The sequence below is a fragment of the Tauraco erythrolophus genome, unplaced genomic scaffold (assembly GCF_009769465.1).
Source record: "Tauraco erythrolophus isolate bTauEry1 unplaced genomic scaffold, bTauEry1.pri scaffold_52_arrow_ctg1, whole genome shotgun sequence".
In the NCBI taxonomy this organism is placed as follows: domain Eukaryota; kingdom Metazoa; phylum Chordata; class Aves; order Musophagiformes; family Musophagidae; genus Tauraco; species Tauraco erythrolophus.
This window is the reverse complement of record NW_028238620.1, coordinates 377,785-392,100: the sequence shown is the minus strand read 5'-3', so window position 1 is coordinate 392,100 and position 14,316 is coordinate 377,785. Positions and strand designations below refer to the sequence as shown.

At 65.3% G+C, this 14,316-nt stretch overlaps 2 protein-coding genes across 2 annotated transcripts in view; both read right to left on the bottom strand.

Moving 5' to 3' along the window:
- MROH1 (maestro heat like repeat family member 1) overlaps window positions 1-10,017 on the bottom strand; it is a 51,092-nt gene extending 41,075 nt beyond the window's left edge. The window contains exons 1-5 of the mRNA XM_086630828.1: window positions 9,813-10,017; window positions 7,751-7,896; window positions 6,512-6,643; window positions 5,836-5,998; window positions 4,929-5,027 (exon numbers count right to left, since the gene is read on the bottom strand). Of these exons, the coding sequence (XP_086486954.1) occupies window positions 4,929-5,027; window positions 5,836-5,998; window positions 6,512-6,643; window positions 7,751-7,896; window positions 9,813-9,834 (562 nt within the window). The 5' untranslated portion in view covers window positions 9,835-10,017. The remainder of the gene's footprint in view (window positions 1-4,928; window positions 5,028-5,835; window positions 5,999-6,511; window positions 6,644-7,750; window positions 7,897-9,812) is intronic.
- A 753-nt stretch (window positions 10,018-10,770) lies between these two features.
- Window positions 10,771-14,046, bottom strand: HGH1 (HGH1 cochaperone). Its single transcript, XM_086630827.1, has 6 exons — window positions 13,541-14,046; window positions 13,366-13,466; window positions 12,559-12,657; window positions 12,385-12,476; window positions 11,030-11,152; window positions 10,771-10,941 (listed from the first exon to the last, which is right to left on the bottom strand). The coding sequence occupies exons 1-6, from the start codon at window positions 14,044-14,046 to the stop codon at window positions 10,771-10,773; spliced, it is 1,092 nt and encodes a 363-aa protein (XP_086486953.1).
- Between the last annotated feature and the right edge of the window lie 270 nt (window positions 14,047-14,316).

Genomic DNA, 14,316 nt, shown 5'->3' with positions numbered 1-14,316 from the left:
CGCCGGAGTGGGACCTGCGAGGGGCAGAGTCCAAGCCCCGGCTCAAACGGGGCCACCCGGAGCAGCCGGCCCAGGACGAGCTCATCTCTCCTGCTCGAGAAGGACGGCTCCTGCGGGTGGTCCTACAGCAGCACCCCGGGGAAGGGGCCGCTGTGCCCATGGGATACCCCTGAGCATCCCCGTCCCCCGGCACGGCAGCCCCGCTCCTGAGCCTCCGGAGAGGGAGACCTCACAAGCCACATTCCACCCTGGTGCCCTGGGGAGGAGGTTTCCCTACGGTGAGATCGCGGCAGCAGACGGAGGAGCACGGCGTTGCCGGCACAACCGGTGCCTGGTACCGCCAGACCAGTGCCCACACTATCAGCTGGGGACTCCGCAGCCCGGTGACGCCCGATCCCACGTGCCAATGGGTCCGAGAGGCCAACGTGGCCACCAAGGACGCGAGACGACTCGGGGACATGCTGGCTCTCCAGGTCCTGGTGCCAAGCACGATGCCCCCATGTTATCGCATCCGGAGGAGGAAGCAGGTTCCCGCAGGAGGAGGAGGAAGAGGAGGAGGAAGGAGCCTGGGACCCCTCGGCTGCATGCCAGGCTGACCTGGCAGGGGTTGCTCAGCCCCCGCTGCCTCCTCGCCTACGGCAGATGTTTATTTCCAACCCGGCAGGATCAGAGATGCTGAGTCACTCCACGACCTCATACCGAAGCCGGATCATTTCAATCACGTGCCTCCTCGCCCTCGCCGCCGGCACGCAAGAGAAGCGCCGCCGGCACTGCCCTGCCCGCTGGAAGAGCCCCTCGCCCTCGGAGCTAAGCCCTGCTGTCCTCAACAGGGGGGGCAGAGACCCCCCAACCTGCCCCCCATGGCTCAGACGGGAAGGGCTCGGAGGGACAGAGGGATGACGGGCCACCAGCCCGAGGGTCCGATGCCGCAGGAGCTGGTGCTGCTGAGAAACCATCCACAGCAGGGAGCGTCTGGCTGCAATTTGGGCAGAAGGGGTGAATCCCCATCGATGCCCACCTCGGAGGGGGCGGGATGGTCCCCAGCTCACCCCGTCACACTCAGCATCATTCTGGATCCCACGGTGATATCCAGACCCCATCTCGGATCCCACGGTGACATCCAGACCCCATCTCGGATCCCACAGTGACATCCAGACCCCATCTCGGATCCCACAGTGACATCCCGGATCCCACAGTGACATCCAGACCCCATCTCAGATCCCACGGTGACATCCAGACCCCATCTCGGATCCCGCGGTGACATCCAGACCCCATCTCGGATCCCGCGGTGACATCCAGACCCCATCTCAGATCCCACGGTGACATCCAGACCCCATCTCGGATCCCGCGGTGACATCCAGACCCCATCTCAGATCCCACAGCGACATCCAGACCCCATCTCAGATCCCACAGTGACATCCAGACCCCATCTCGGATCCCACAGTGACATCCCGGATCCCACAGTGACATCCAGACCCCATCTCAGATCCCACGGTGACATCCAGACCCCATCTCGGATCCCACAGGTGACATCCAGACCCCATCTCAGGATCCCACGGTGACATCCAGACCCCATCTCGGATCCCGCGGTGACATCCAGACCCCATCTCGGATCCCGCGGTGACATCCAGACCCCATCTCGGATCCCACGGTGACATCCAGACCCCATCTTCCCTCCAGCTCCAGGCTGCAGTCAGAAGCCAGCCCTCCCGAACCTCCTGCGAGCAGTTTGCCGGGACAAAAGGGAACGTTTTGCCACAAATATCACCTGAGATCCCTCCCCAGCTGTAAGGCAGGCGGATGCGAGGGTGATGGGCAACGGTACGCCTGGCTTTACCTTTTTTTGTTGTTTTCTGTCTTTTTTAAAAAAATCTGGTAGCCAGGAGCCGGGGGAAATAGCTAGTCCAGCCCCCCAGGTTTCAAGCCACAGCTGGGAAGCTCGTTCCCTTCCCTCCAGCGGGGCCGCCGAGGGCAGCACCGCTCCCGAGTCAGACAGCGGCACCTCGCCGGCTCCTCTGGAGTGGGAAAACTGGGATCACGTCCCCACATCCGCCTCTCCATCACCGCGTTCAGCCCAGACCAACCTCCGTGGAACGATCCAGCACCTCCTTGTCCCTGTCCCTCTGCCCTGGGCAGCCCTGGAAGAGCAAAACTGCCCCAAAAAGACCTGCCCATGTCGCACGGATGTGCTGACTCCAGAGGCACCCCGTCCACCTTCCAGTTATTGAAAACTTTGGCAAAAAATTATACAGAAACCATACGGAGCCAGAAATCCTGCATGCTGGCAGGTGATGCCTTCCGCGTTTCGCGGGCAGCCGGGCCCCACTGGCAGCAGGCAGCTGCCAGGGATGGGACATCCCCTGCTGGCAGCCCAACATCCACGTGTGGCCTCCTCGTGCTCTCAGGAGGGTCCGGGGAGGCACGTCCACCCGTGCCCCAGCCCTCGGCCCGCTTTTCCGCACGTTCTGTTGGGAGAGTTGGGGCTGTTCAGCCTGGAGAAGAGAAGGCTCCGGGGAGACCTTCCAGCACCTCCCAGTGCCTAAAGGGGCTCCAGGAAAGCTGGAGAGGGGCTTTGGACACGGGTGTGGAGTGACAGGACACGGGGTGATGGCTTTGAACTGGAAGAGGGGAGATTTCGATGGGATCTGAGGAAGAAATTCTTCCCTCTGAGGGTGCTGAGGCACTGGCACAGGGTGCCCAGAGAAGCTGCCCCATCCCTGGCAGTGTTCCAGGCCAGGCTGGATGGGGCTTTGGGCAACCTGGTGTAGTGGAGGGTGTCCCTGCCCATGGCAGGGGGGTTGGAACTGGGTGGTCTCTGAGGTCCCTTCCAATCCAAACCATTCCAGGATTCTGTGATTCTATGAACACGTGCGGAGCCGGGACGCTGCGTTTCTCTGGACCACGCGGGGAGCTGAAGGCCGATCCCTGGAAGCGCCGAAGGGGAAAGCCGGCACCTGCACGGAGGCAGCTCGAGAGCGGCACGTTCTTGCTTTGAGCTCAGCGTAACAGGACGAGCTCCACGAAGGAGCCCTTCGTGTCCGACAGCGGAAAACCGCCGTAGGGCTGCGGCGGATCCCAGGAACGAGCTCAGACACAAACCTCACTGTTTCCAGGAGAAACCGACGGCGCCGAGCGCCGCCCTGCATCCATCCCGGCAGCTCCCAGCCTCCCACTCCTCCCCGGACGCGCTGAGCCGCGTCGGCATTCCCAAGCCTTGGACGTCGGTATCAGAAGAGATAAGAGCGACGGCACCAGTGCGCTCCAGCAGCTCCCACCGTATCTGCTGGAGCCCTTGAACCTCAGCTCCCCCTCACCACCTTTTGTTTGTGCCCAGCGACGGAAAGAAAACCACAAACCCTGCGGATCCCGCCGGATACTAACGAGGCCGTCGCTTCTCATCCCGCGCATCCGAGACCCCGTGCTTGGGAGAGCATCCCACCGCTGAACAAAACGCAACTCGGGCCAGGAGCCGCGCCGCGCCGGGCCACCGCGTCCACGGGAGGGTGGATCGGCTCCGGCTGGAGCCCGAGGGACCACCGAGCTACGGCACGCGCGGCGGCAGGAGGGCGTCACGAGGAGGGAGCCCCGTGACACCCTGGCGCACGCCACAAGTGCCACATCCTGAACCCGGCTCGCCAGAATTACGGAAGCGGCTCGGGCGAGAGCCGGCGCGGCGGCGTCCCGGCGTCCACGCGATTCCGAGCGCGGTGCCAGGTTCGTGGTGGCCCGGTTTGTAAGAGGGTCTCCGGTAGCGCATCCCACCAGTCCGCTCACCTCGACCTGACTCTGGAGCATCCACATCCTCTTTCCCAGAGGAGGAAGCGAAGGGCACCGGTACTCAGCATTAACGAGCTGATGTTAACCCTTAAAACGACTTTACTAAAGAAGTACCATCGTTCAAAACTATTTTTTGCAGCCAAATTTCACTGCATGCCTTTCTAGACTTAACTTAGGCACTGGTTACCTAAATTATAATCAATAAAATTCCTAAATACTGAGTGGAATCTATAGAGATGAGCAAAACTGGTTCTTGCTTCTACTCCCTCTGAAGTCAGCCGGCGTAGAACAGAAACACTCCCTGAAATTCAAACAGCCCAGACCATAAATTAATGAAAACTTAACTCAATTATTCCTGTACGTGTTTTAAGTGCACCTCCAGCTTCCTGGCAGTGAACAGGGATATACCATAGTGAGACCTCTAACCAAAATTCACAGGTCTACTCTAGCTACATTATTAAAAAAAAAAAATAAAAATCTCCTGTTCCGATGGCTCTAGTGTTTTTCCTACACTTGCTCATATCCTGCAATATCCCACCTCCCGCTGTTTGACAGCGTTACTTCTTCTGATGCTGAGCGCGCCGAAGCCACGTGAGTTTTGCAGTTCAGGGTACACAATAATTTAAGTTTGGTGGAAAACAGGTAGATTTTTTTTTACCTGCAGAGAAATACACCATTTACCACCAAGAATTTTAAAATAAGTATCAGGTAGCGTCCAAAACACGTCGAGCTTCCAGAGCTGTAAACCACGATCCGCTTAAGCGGAATTATATTTATTTCTATGCCCAGTAGCATTGCAACCAGTATCCACCAGCATGTCTACATCACAAGTCTATTTGCTTCACCTCGATCTTCATTTTGATCCAAAATAGGATGTAACAACTGATAGAAGCAACGGGCTTCGGAACGGGAGTGACCGGGGTCAGCTGGGAGAGGGAGGAGGACTTTCACTGGATCCCAGTGAGCTGGAGCTGACAGCTATCCATCCCTCCCCAGAGCCAGCCCAGTCCCTCTTCCCAGATACTCAGGAAAGCCCATCCGAGCCAGCCCTCCAGCCCCCATCCGCATCCCTCCTTTTCCAGGGAAAGGAAGAAGTCTCCCACAACACACCCGCAATCCCCGCAGCCTCAGAAGATCCAGGGAATCCTTACCGTAGCAGAAGACGGACTTCATGTGGTCCTGCTTGGCCATGCCCAGCATGGGCAGCATCGTCCCGAGGATGGAGTTGAGAAAAGGCACCATTCCGAACACTGGGAAGGAAGCAGGACACGCTCACTGGCGGCGAACGCGCGCGTGCCGCTCCGCGGCCGCCCCAGCCTACGCGGGGCACGGACCCAGCAGGATCCGTGCCGGGGGGCACCTGAAGGAGCCCGGCTCGCCGCAGCCAGGATCCCGATTTTGCCGCATGAGCGATGCCAACAGCCCCGGGTGGGCACTGGCTGCGCCGGCAGCTCGCTCCTGGGAGCCCCTGATGCCCACAACGGTTTCTCGGAGCTGGGAGCTGTAGGCTACGTCCCACGTGCCGCTGGCACCGGCGGATCTTTCCGTAGCCAGGCTTCTTTCCAGGAGTGCCATCCCAGAATTATCATTTTTAATCCCGGTCTTTCTGGGATGGCTGGAAACATGAGCCCAGCGGGGAATTCTCTAAGGACAAGGGCCAGGCAGCTCCGGTCCCTGCTGCTTTTAGGCAGCAAACATCTCAAAGAGATTCAGTTGAGCTGTGAAACCCATTTTTCCAGGGACTCGGCTCCTCTGAGCTCCGGGCACTGCCAGGCACGTGCCGGGCACCGCCGACAGCGCTCCTTCTCGCCGTACTGCTGGTTTTCCGGTGCGTTCCACCGCCGAGTCACTTTGCCGGGCAAACGCCTCGATGGTTTCGCAGCATCGAGCCTGAGCTGCGAGGTCCCGAGAAGCTCGTTTGGTTTGAAGAGGGCAGGATGCCACGGAGGTGCCCCACCGCGGAGCTACCCGGGCACAGCGTGAAGCATAACTCCCAAATCCCACCCCGCGCTTCCACGGCCCTTTCCGACGCGGCGCGGCGGCCAGTCGCCAACTCACCGTTGGACACGGAGAGGTTCGCAAACGTCTGCACGACGAAGTAGTGCGGCAGGATGCCCGGCTGGAACTTGGTGAGCACCTCCTCCATCACCTTGTTGATGAAGCGCTGCCCCACCGCCACCAGGACGCTGCTGGCGGCTTGCTGCCAGTCCCGGATCACCTCCTGGCACGGATGCAGGGAACCGTGTCAGGGCGACACGCAGTCTCCCCTCGGGAGGCTGTGCCACGCGTCGTGCCCGGCTCCGAACGCCGCGGGGGATGGCGCAGGGCGGGATGAACAACGGGCTCGAGACACAGATGTGTCATCTTACCCCTCTGTGGACCTGCAGCCCCTCGAGGCGCTGCCCCCTTCCTGCCCTCCCACCCTCCTGCCTCTCCAGGTCCCTGTCAGCATCCCGGTTTTATTGAGCCGCCTGCGCATGCCGTGCTGGAAGGAAACCACCAGCCAAACCACCCTCGTCTCTCCCCAGAGAGGGGAACGCAGCCCACCCGCTACCCCCTCCACCACCCCGAGTCCAGAAGATGGTGTCTAACCAGCCCTGCCCTTCCACGAAAGGGGTCCCAGTAACTGCCATCCCCGGGGCAGCCCCAGGCGTTTACCGTGACGACGGCATCACGGGCAGAAAGAGCCCGGTCAGGAACAACGACGGGAGGCGCCGGAGCCTTCAGGTCATACCTTGGACTTGGTCATCTCATTAGACGCCAGGAAGATGACCACCTTCACCGTGCTCTTGTCCAAGAGGGCGATGTTGTTCTTCACCACCGTTTCCATCGCCTTCAGGATGATCACCCGGTGCGGGTAGGCCAGCTGAAAGGGAGGGAGAAAGCGGCCGGTCAGACACGCTGAGCACGGGCGAGCCCCGGGGCGAGTGGAACTGGTGTGTCCCAGAGCTGTCCCAGCTGCAAGATGCCCGGCAAGGGACCGGCTCGCACAGAAAAAGGCAACGACTTGGACCACACTGGAAACTTCACCAGTTTTACTCCGTTTCTCATCCACAACAGCACATTATGGCCGTTTCTTCACCTCAACTCCAGCGCCTTGGACTGGACATGGATGGTCGGGGCAATGGATGGATGGAGAGCAGCCCTGAGGAAAAGGACTTGGGGGTGCTGGTGGATGAGCAGCTCAACATGAGCTGGCACCGTGCGCCGGCAGCCCAGAAAGCCACCCGTGCCCTGGGCTGCACCCAGAGCAGCGTGGGCAGCAGGTCGGGTGGGGATTCTGCCCCTCTGCTCTGCTCTGTGAGACCCCCCTGCAGTGCTGCCTTCAGCTCCGGGGTCCCCAACACCAGAAGGACATGGAGCTGCTGGAGCGGGGCCAGAGGAGGCCACGGAGATGCTCCGAGGGCTGGAGCACCTCTGCTCTGGAGACAGGCTGGGAGAGTTGGAGCTGTTCAGCCTGGAGAAGAGAAGGCTCCGGGGAGACCTTCCAGCACCTCCCAGTGCCTAAAGGGGCTCCAGGAAAGCTGGAGAGGGGCTTTGGACACGGGTGTGGAGTGACAGGACACGGGGTGATGGCTTTAAACTGGGAGAGGGGAGATTTCGATGGGATCTGAGGGAGAAATTTTTCCCTCTGAGGGTGCTGAGGCACTGGCACAGGTTGCCCAGAGAAGCTGTGGCTGCCCCATCCCTGGCAGTGTTCCAGGCCAGGCTGGATGGGGCTTTGGGCAACCTGGTGCAGTGGAGGGTGTCCCTGCCCATGGCAGGGGGGTTGGAACTGGGTGGTCCATGAGGTCCCTTCCCACCCAACCCATTCCATGTTCCCATGACTCTCAGCCTGCTGGCCCACCACTCTTCTAGCCCAGATCCTCCCAGGCATCTCCCTTGCTTGCCAACAGAGCCGACAGCCCTGAGCCACCAGGAACCACTTCCCACCCCGCCGGCGTTCCCCGGATCACGCAGAGCAGACCCCCACCTTGTCGTGCTGCCGGAGGTACTCGTCACAGGAGTTGAGGATCTCCTCCGGCTCGGACTCCCCCAGGTAGCACAGAGCGTTGTAGATCTGCTCCTGGACCAGCGGGTCCTTATCTGTCGTGGCATCCATCAAGGTCGTGGCAAGCCCTGAGCGAGACAGGCAAGTAGCAGGGATTTTGCACACCCTGACACCTGCTGGGCCACCACGGGCAGGAGAAGAAGAGCCTCTGTGCGTTTCCACCCACCCTTCCACTGGCCTTTTCGCTTCCCGCTCGACGGGCACCCACCGAAACCCTTTCCGCTGGGCTCGCCACCCAGGAGAACTCACCTTTAACTGGGAGCCACCCCACACCAGCCCTTCCCTGCTCCCCACAGGCTCCCCCACCCTCGCCCTACAAGCCACGCTGGGTGTCTCACCAGTTTTTTACTGGAGACTCCCCAGACACCGCTCAGCGCCGCGCCAGCCTCGGAGCCAAGGTGAACTCGGCTCCAAGGTTTCTCGCGGGAGCAGGAGAAGGAGGGATTTATTACACCGGAGATTTTGGACCAGGGCTGGGCAGCAGCACCGGGGGTGGGATATGCCGCACAGCCGGGCACCGGCACCAGCGGGGAACTTCCACAGGGTTGACGTGACGTGGGACCCACCAAGGACACATCCTTGAGGGTCAGGAGCTGGAAGAAGCCCCATGGCCATCGCGGTCGTGCTGCTGGATCCCACCAGCAGATGAGGCTCTACAAGGGTGAGCGGATGCCGTCAGTTAAGAGCTGATAGAATCATGGAATCCTGGAATGGTTTGGGTGGGAAGGGACCTCACAGACCATCCAGTTCCAACCCCCCTGCCATGGGCAGGAACACCCTCCACTACACCAGGTTGCTCCAAGCCCCATCCAACCTGGGATGGAACACTGCCAGGGATGGGGCACCTACAAAGTCCTCTCTGGTATTCCCATCCCTCCAGCCACACCAACCAGCTGCGGGAGCACTGGTGATGGTGGTCCTCATCCTGGCCCCAGCCCCACGCACAGCACCCTCCGCCGCCCGAGGTGACGGGCTCCTGCCAAAAACACCGCCCCAACGGCCGACGCGGCCGCGGGCAGAGGGACGGAGCCCACCGGAGCGGCCCCCTCCCCCCCAGCAGCCAAGGACTCTGCTCCGAGAGCCTCATCGCGACTGCGGAGCCTTCCTCATCGGGGCCTTCGGCGTAATAAGGTTAATTAGTTTCAGAGCCGGCAGAGCGCTGCGGGGACAGCGCCGGCGCGTGGCCTCTGCGACGCCACGGCCCCTCGCCCCAGGACGCGCCTTCACGTGGGGGTGCCCGGCCCCGAGGGGACACCGGGCTGCGTCGACCGCGTCGGTGGCCATCACTGAGGGTGGCACCAGGAGGGTGATGGCATCCCTCAGCCCTTCCCTTCCTGCTGTGGCCCATGCCCTCCAGGCCAGGAGGAGATGCCCATCCTCGTGTCTGCCCGTCCTCGTGCCCGCCTGTCCTCGTGCCCGCCCGTCCTCGTGTCCCACCCGCCCTTCCCCATGGCTCCCACCCAGCCCGCAGCCGAAAGACGCCCACTTTGGGGGTTTTCATTTTTTGGGGGTGGTGGAGACGTTTGTCCCACGGTCCCGTTAAAGCCAACGCGACCCGGTGCTGCCGCTGAAGCCCATCCCTGCTCCCGCCCCTTCCCGGTGGCTTAATTAAACCAGAAAATTCTTTATTGCCTTAAAAAAAAAAAAAAAAAAAAGAAATTCATTTCCGACCTGGCCGGGATTAATTTCGGGAATGCACAAGGGTTTACACCAGTTTGGACGCTGGGACGCTGCTGGAGCTTACGCAATTCGCGTTTTCTAGGGCAGGGAATTACCGAGCGCCGAGAGCCGCCCCCCCCCCACCCCTACTCCCGGTCCGACCGGAGAGCCGCCCCCCCGTCCCAGTCCGACCGGAGAGCCGCTGAAACTGGGCAGAACGAGCAGCCCGAGGGGAACGGGGGCTGCGACCGACGGAAGGCGACTCCCCCCCCCCCCCCCTCGCGGGGCCGGTGCACCGAAGCCCCCCGCCCGCTCCGGTACTCACGTTTTATCCGTGACTCCGCCATGCTCCGCGTTTCCAGCCTCCCCAGCGGAAGGCGGCCGGCAGCTCCCTCCGTCCCGCAGCGGGGGGTCCCCGCGGAACCTATTTTTACGCGCTGCCTCGGTTTTCACGGAGAACGCACCGGAAAAAAACGCCGACCGGGGCGGGAACCGCTCTACAGCGGCCGCGGGGACCCTCGTAGGCGGGAGACCCCCGGCCCGAGCGCCGCTCCCATCGGTACCCAGCTCCGGAGCCGCCGCCGCCCCCCCCCCCCCGCCCGGTGCCCGTCCCCGCGAAGCGCCGCCGCACCGGGACGCGGCGCTTCCGGGTGTTGTGGCCACGCCCCCTTTTTGGCCACGCCCCCTCTGGGCGAGGGACACGCCCCCTTTGTAAAGGCGCCGCCCCTCGCTGCTGGCGGTGGGTTGTGCGCATGCGCAAGTGCCGGGCAGCTCCGCCAGGGGGCGCCGGTGGCGCGAACGCGCCACCGGCGCCCCCTGGCGGAGCTGCCCGGCACTGCGCATGCGCGACCCCCCCCCCCCCACCCCAGGAGCTCACTGCGGGGGGGCTGCTGCGGGCAGTGGGGCGCACTGGCGACCCCCCAAACCCCAGCATCGCCCTCTGCTCCCCAACGGGGAAGGAGAAGCCCCCCATGAAGGAGAAGCCCCCCCCATGAAGCAGAAGCTCCCCCCAAAGGAGAAGACCCCCAGTAAAGAGAAGCCCCCCCCCCCAGTAAAGAGAACCCCTTTTTATTTCACAAGGCACGTTGTGGCAGTCCAGCCCGCGGGGGGCACCTGTGGGGCAGCCCCCCAGCACGGCGCGGGCAGCGGCACCCCCTTCCCGAATCCCTGCGCCGTGGCGGCAGCAGCAGAGCTGCGCGCGGTGAGGGGCCCCCCCCCGGACCCCGAATCCATTGTGGGAGGAATGGGGTGATGGGGAGAACCCCCCCCTCCCCGGCAGCCCCTCACCGCGCCGGCTCCTCGGGGCGCGGCGCCGAGCTTCGTGCCTCCCGTTCCCGCCGCCACCGCTCCTCTTCCTCGCGGTCCCAGCGCTGCAGCTGCTGCTCCAGCTCCGTCGGCACCGCCACTTCCAGCAGGTTCTCCATGCCCGCGCCGGGCTCGTCGCCGATCAGCACCTTTTCCCGGCAGGGGGAGGAAGGCCAGAGTGAGGATGAGGCAGGACGGAGTTACCCCCCCCCCCCCAACCAGGACCTTCCTCCCCACCTGGATGAGCTTCTCGCAGGTGGCCGCCACGTCGGGCTCCGGCTCGCAGCGGTGCAGCTCCCGCAGGATCAGGTACGTGCCCTTCTCCCTCACCGTGCGCCGGCCGGCCGCGGTGGCCGTGAGCTGCGGGGCAGACAGCGCGGTGGCGTGGGCACAGGTCCGGCGTGGGCAGGGGTCTGGCACAGGCAGGGGGTCCAGCACGAGCAGGGCATCCGGCACGGGCTGGAGCGTGGTGCTGGCACTGTGCCGCAGGGCAGGGCTTGGCCGGCCTCTCTGCCGGGGGGCACGGGCTGTGGCAGCGTGGCGCTGACCGCCGGAGCGGTGGCACAGCCCTTCCGACGCAGGAACGGGGCCGGAGCGCGGCACACCGGCTCACCCTGGGCTGGTGGCAGCGGGGAGCTCGTTGGCCCCCCAACCCGCGGAATCACAGGTCGGGGCACGGAGGGACCGCCGGATGCCACCAGACCGGCTGCCCAGGACTGTGCCCAGCCGGGTTTTTCGGTATGTCCAAGGCTGGAGACTCCACCACCGCCCTGTGCCAGGGCGGCTCCGCACCATCGCCACAGAAAAGCGTTTCCCGATGTTCAAGCGTGACCTCCTGCGCCCTGGCACGTGCCCATGGCCCCGGGTCCTGGCGCTGGGCACCACCGGAAGGAGCCTGGCTCCTCTTTGCTCCCTCCCTGCAGGTTTTCAGACATTGGCAAGGTGCCCCCGGTGGCCCTTCGCCAGACTCTCCACCATGTCCCAGTCCTCCTTGTCCCGGGCAGCCCAGCGCTCCCAGTGTGGCCGCACCAGTGCTGGGCAGAGGTCCCTCCGCCTGCTGGCACCCCTCCTCATGCAGCCCAGGACACCGTTCACCACCTGTGCCACCGGAGCTGGCTCACATCCAACGCAGTGCCCACCGGAGCCGCCGTCCAGCCCATCGTGCCCCCGCAGGTCCTGCTGCCCGGGGTCGCTCCTGCTCCTTGTTGTGCCCCACGGAGGTTCCTCTGATGCCAGCACAACCCTCTGGTGTGCCAGCCTCTCCCCCCACCTCGGTGCCATCTGCAAACGCGCCGAGGGCAGGCTCTACCCCACCATCCAGACCATTAATGAAAGCGTTGACCAGGACCGGGCCCCGTGCCAGTCCCCGGGGCGCACCGCTGCCCACCGGGCACCTTCGTGGTGTTGGCCACCACCCACTGGGCCCGGCCAGTTTTCAACCCACCTCATGCCCGCTCATCCAGCACGGACGTCACGGCTTCCCAGCACGGATCCGCCGGCAGACGACACGTCCTGGGGCAGCCCCGAGCACCCTGCCACCCCCGGGACCCCCTGCCCTGCGCCCCGCCGCGGTTCACGCCACGGGCACCCACCAGCATGATGGCTTCCAGCAGCATCCTCCGGATGTCGGGTTCCTCCTCCCGCTGCTTGTCCTGCGGCAGGTACTGCAGCTCGGCGGGCAGCCCTGGCAAGAGACGGCTTCAGGGGGTGGGCACCAGGCTGGCAGCCCCCAGCCCCTCACTGCTCGAGCCCTGGCACCCGCTTACGTTCCATCTCGTCCTCGGGGAACTCCTCGGGCCCTGCCAGGGGCAGCAGGAGGAAGGGCAGGATGTCGACCTCCTCGCTCAGCAGCCACTCGTGGTGCCCTGGGGGCAGCCGGGGGTCAGGGGCGCTGCCACCGGGCCCCCGCGGCAGGCAGACCCCCCCAGCCCCTTGCCCAGTGCCCCCCGCCAGCGGGATCGGGAGGACGAAGGCGAGAAGAACCCGTGGGTTGGGATAAAGGTGGTTCCATTGGCAAAGAGGAAACCAAAACCCGCCACAATGGCAGCGCCCAGCGATGCCATGGCACTGGGCACCAAGCGCAGACCCCCACCCAGCTGTCCCCGTGCCCCCTCCCTGTTTAGAGCTGGCTGCGATGCCAGGAGGCGTGGGGCATCCCTCCGCTCTGCGGGGATCCGCTGGCACGGCTGTGCCCCCCAGCCTCCCACCCACCCCCGGCCCACTCACTGTCACCCACGCCGGCGAGACCCGGCCGGTGCCACCAGCACCAGGCAAACCTCGGCACCACCGGGACAGTGAACCCCATGCCAGCCGGAGCCGGTTCCCCCGGCTCCCGGTGGGGCTGGCGGCACGGGCACTGCCCGCTCGGCCCCAGGCGAGGGCAGCGCACCCGGCAGCTGGTGCCACGGGGTGCCCCGGGGCGTGCTGGTGCCACGGAGGTGTCCCAGTGCCACGGAGGTGTCCCGGTGCCGTCGGGTGCCCTGGTGCCACGGGGGTGCCCCGGTACCATGGGGCGTCCCGGTACCACGGGGATGCCCCGGTGCCGTCGGGCGCCCCGGTGCCGCGGCTCTCACCGTGCTCGAAGCAGCAGTTCCTGAGAGCCCCCACGACGCCGCGGCGATGGGCGGCGGAGTCCCGGTACTGCGTGAAGGGCAGCAGCCGCTGCACCGAGCACCTGCGGGGGGAGCCGGACGGTCACACCGGGCCGGGGCCGCCCCCATCCCTCCCCGCCCGCCCCGGGGGCCGTACCGGCGGCGGTCCAGCAGCCCGCGGCGACCCTCGGGCAGCTGGCTGAGGTTGCAGAGCAACGGGCCGAGCTCCGGCGGCGGCCGGGGCTCGCCGAGCGCCCGGAGGAGCGGCTCCAACCCGGGGCCGCGCTCCCGCAGCGCCCGCAGCACCCGCCGCGCCGCGCCGCGCTCCCGGCACAGGTTGGCCAGCGCCCCGCAGGCGGCGCCGTCCGGCAGCAGCTCCAGCAGCGCGGGCAGCGCGGCCAGCAGCGGCTCCCGGGCCGCCGGCTCGGCCGACACGTTCACCAGGCAGCCCCGGGCGCGGCGGGCCGCCACCGGGCACGGCCCCGCCGCCAGCTCCAGCAGGGCGGCCAGCGCCTCGGGCCGCCCCGCCAGCAGCCGCCGCCCCTCCGCGTCCCCCGACAGCGCCAGCGCCAGCGCCGCCTCCGCCGCGCCCGCCCGCGCCGCCGCGCCCGCCGCCGGAGCCAGCAGCGCCGTCAGCTCCGCCGCCGCCGCTTCCACCGCCATGGCGGGCGTCGCCTAGCAACCGGAATAGGCGATGGGCGGGCGCGGGAGCCAATCAGCGCGGGGCGGGGCGGGGCCGAGGCGCAGCTGCGCCAATCTGCTACGGAGTAGCCGCCGAAGGGGGAGGGCCCGGCGGAGAAAGGGCTTCTGGGAGTGGAGGTCCCGCCCCCCGCCCTGAATCCCCGCCCCCCGAGTGGGCCACGCCCCCCGGCCCTGCGGCGCCGCGGGGTCCTAGTGCGAGCGGGGCGCACGGCGGTGCGGGGAGGACTCCGG

Excerpts from the sequence above, each read along its gene's own strand:
- HGH1 (XM_086630827.1), bottom strand. The coding sequence starts at position 14,046 with ATGGCGGTGGAAGCGGCGGCGGCGGAGCTGACGGCGCTGCTGGCTCCG. Across the intron at positions 12,477-12,558 it reads CCCCGAGGACGAGATGGAAC|GGCTGCCCGCCGAGCTGCAG; the intron begins GTAAGCGGGTGC and ends GTCTCTTGCCAG. Across the intron at positions 10,942-11,029 it reads CCTGCGAGAAGCTCATCCAG|GTGCTGATCGGCGACGAGCC; the intron begins GTGGGGAGGAAG and ends TGCCGGGAAAAG.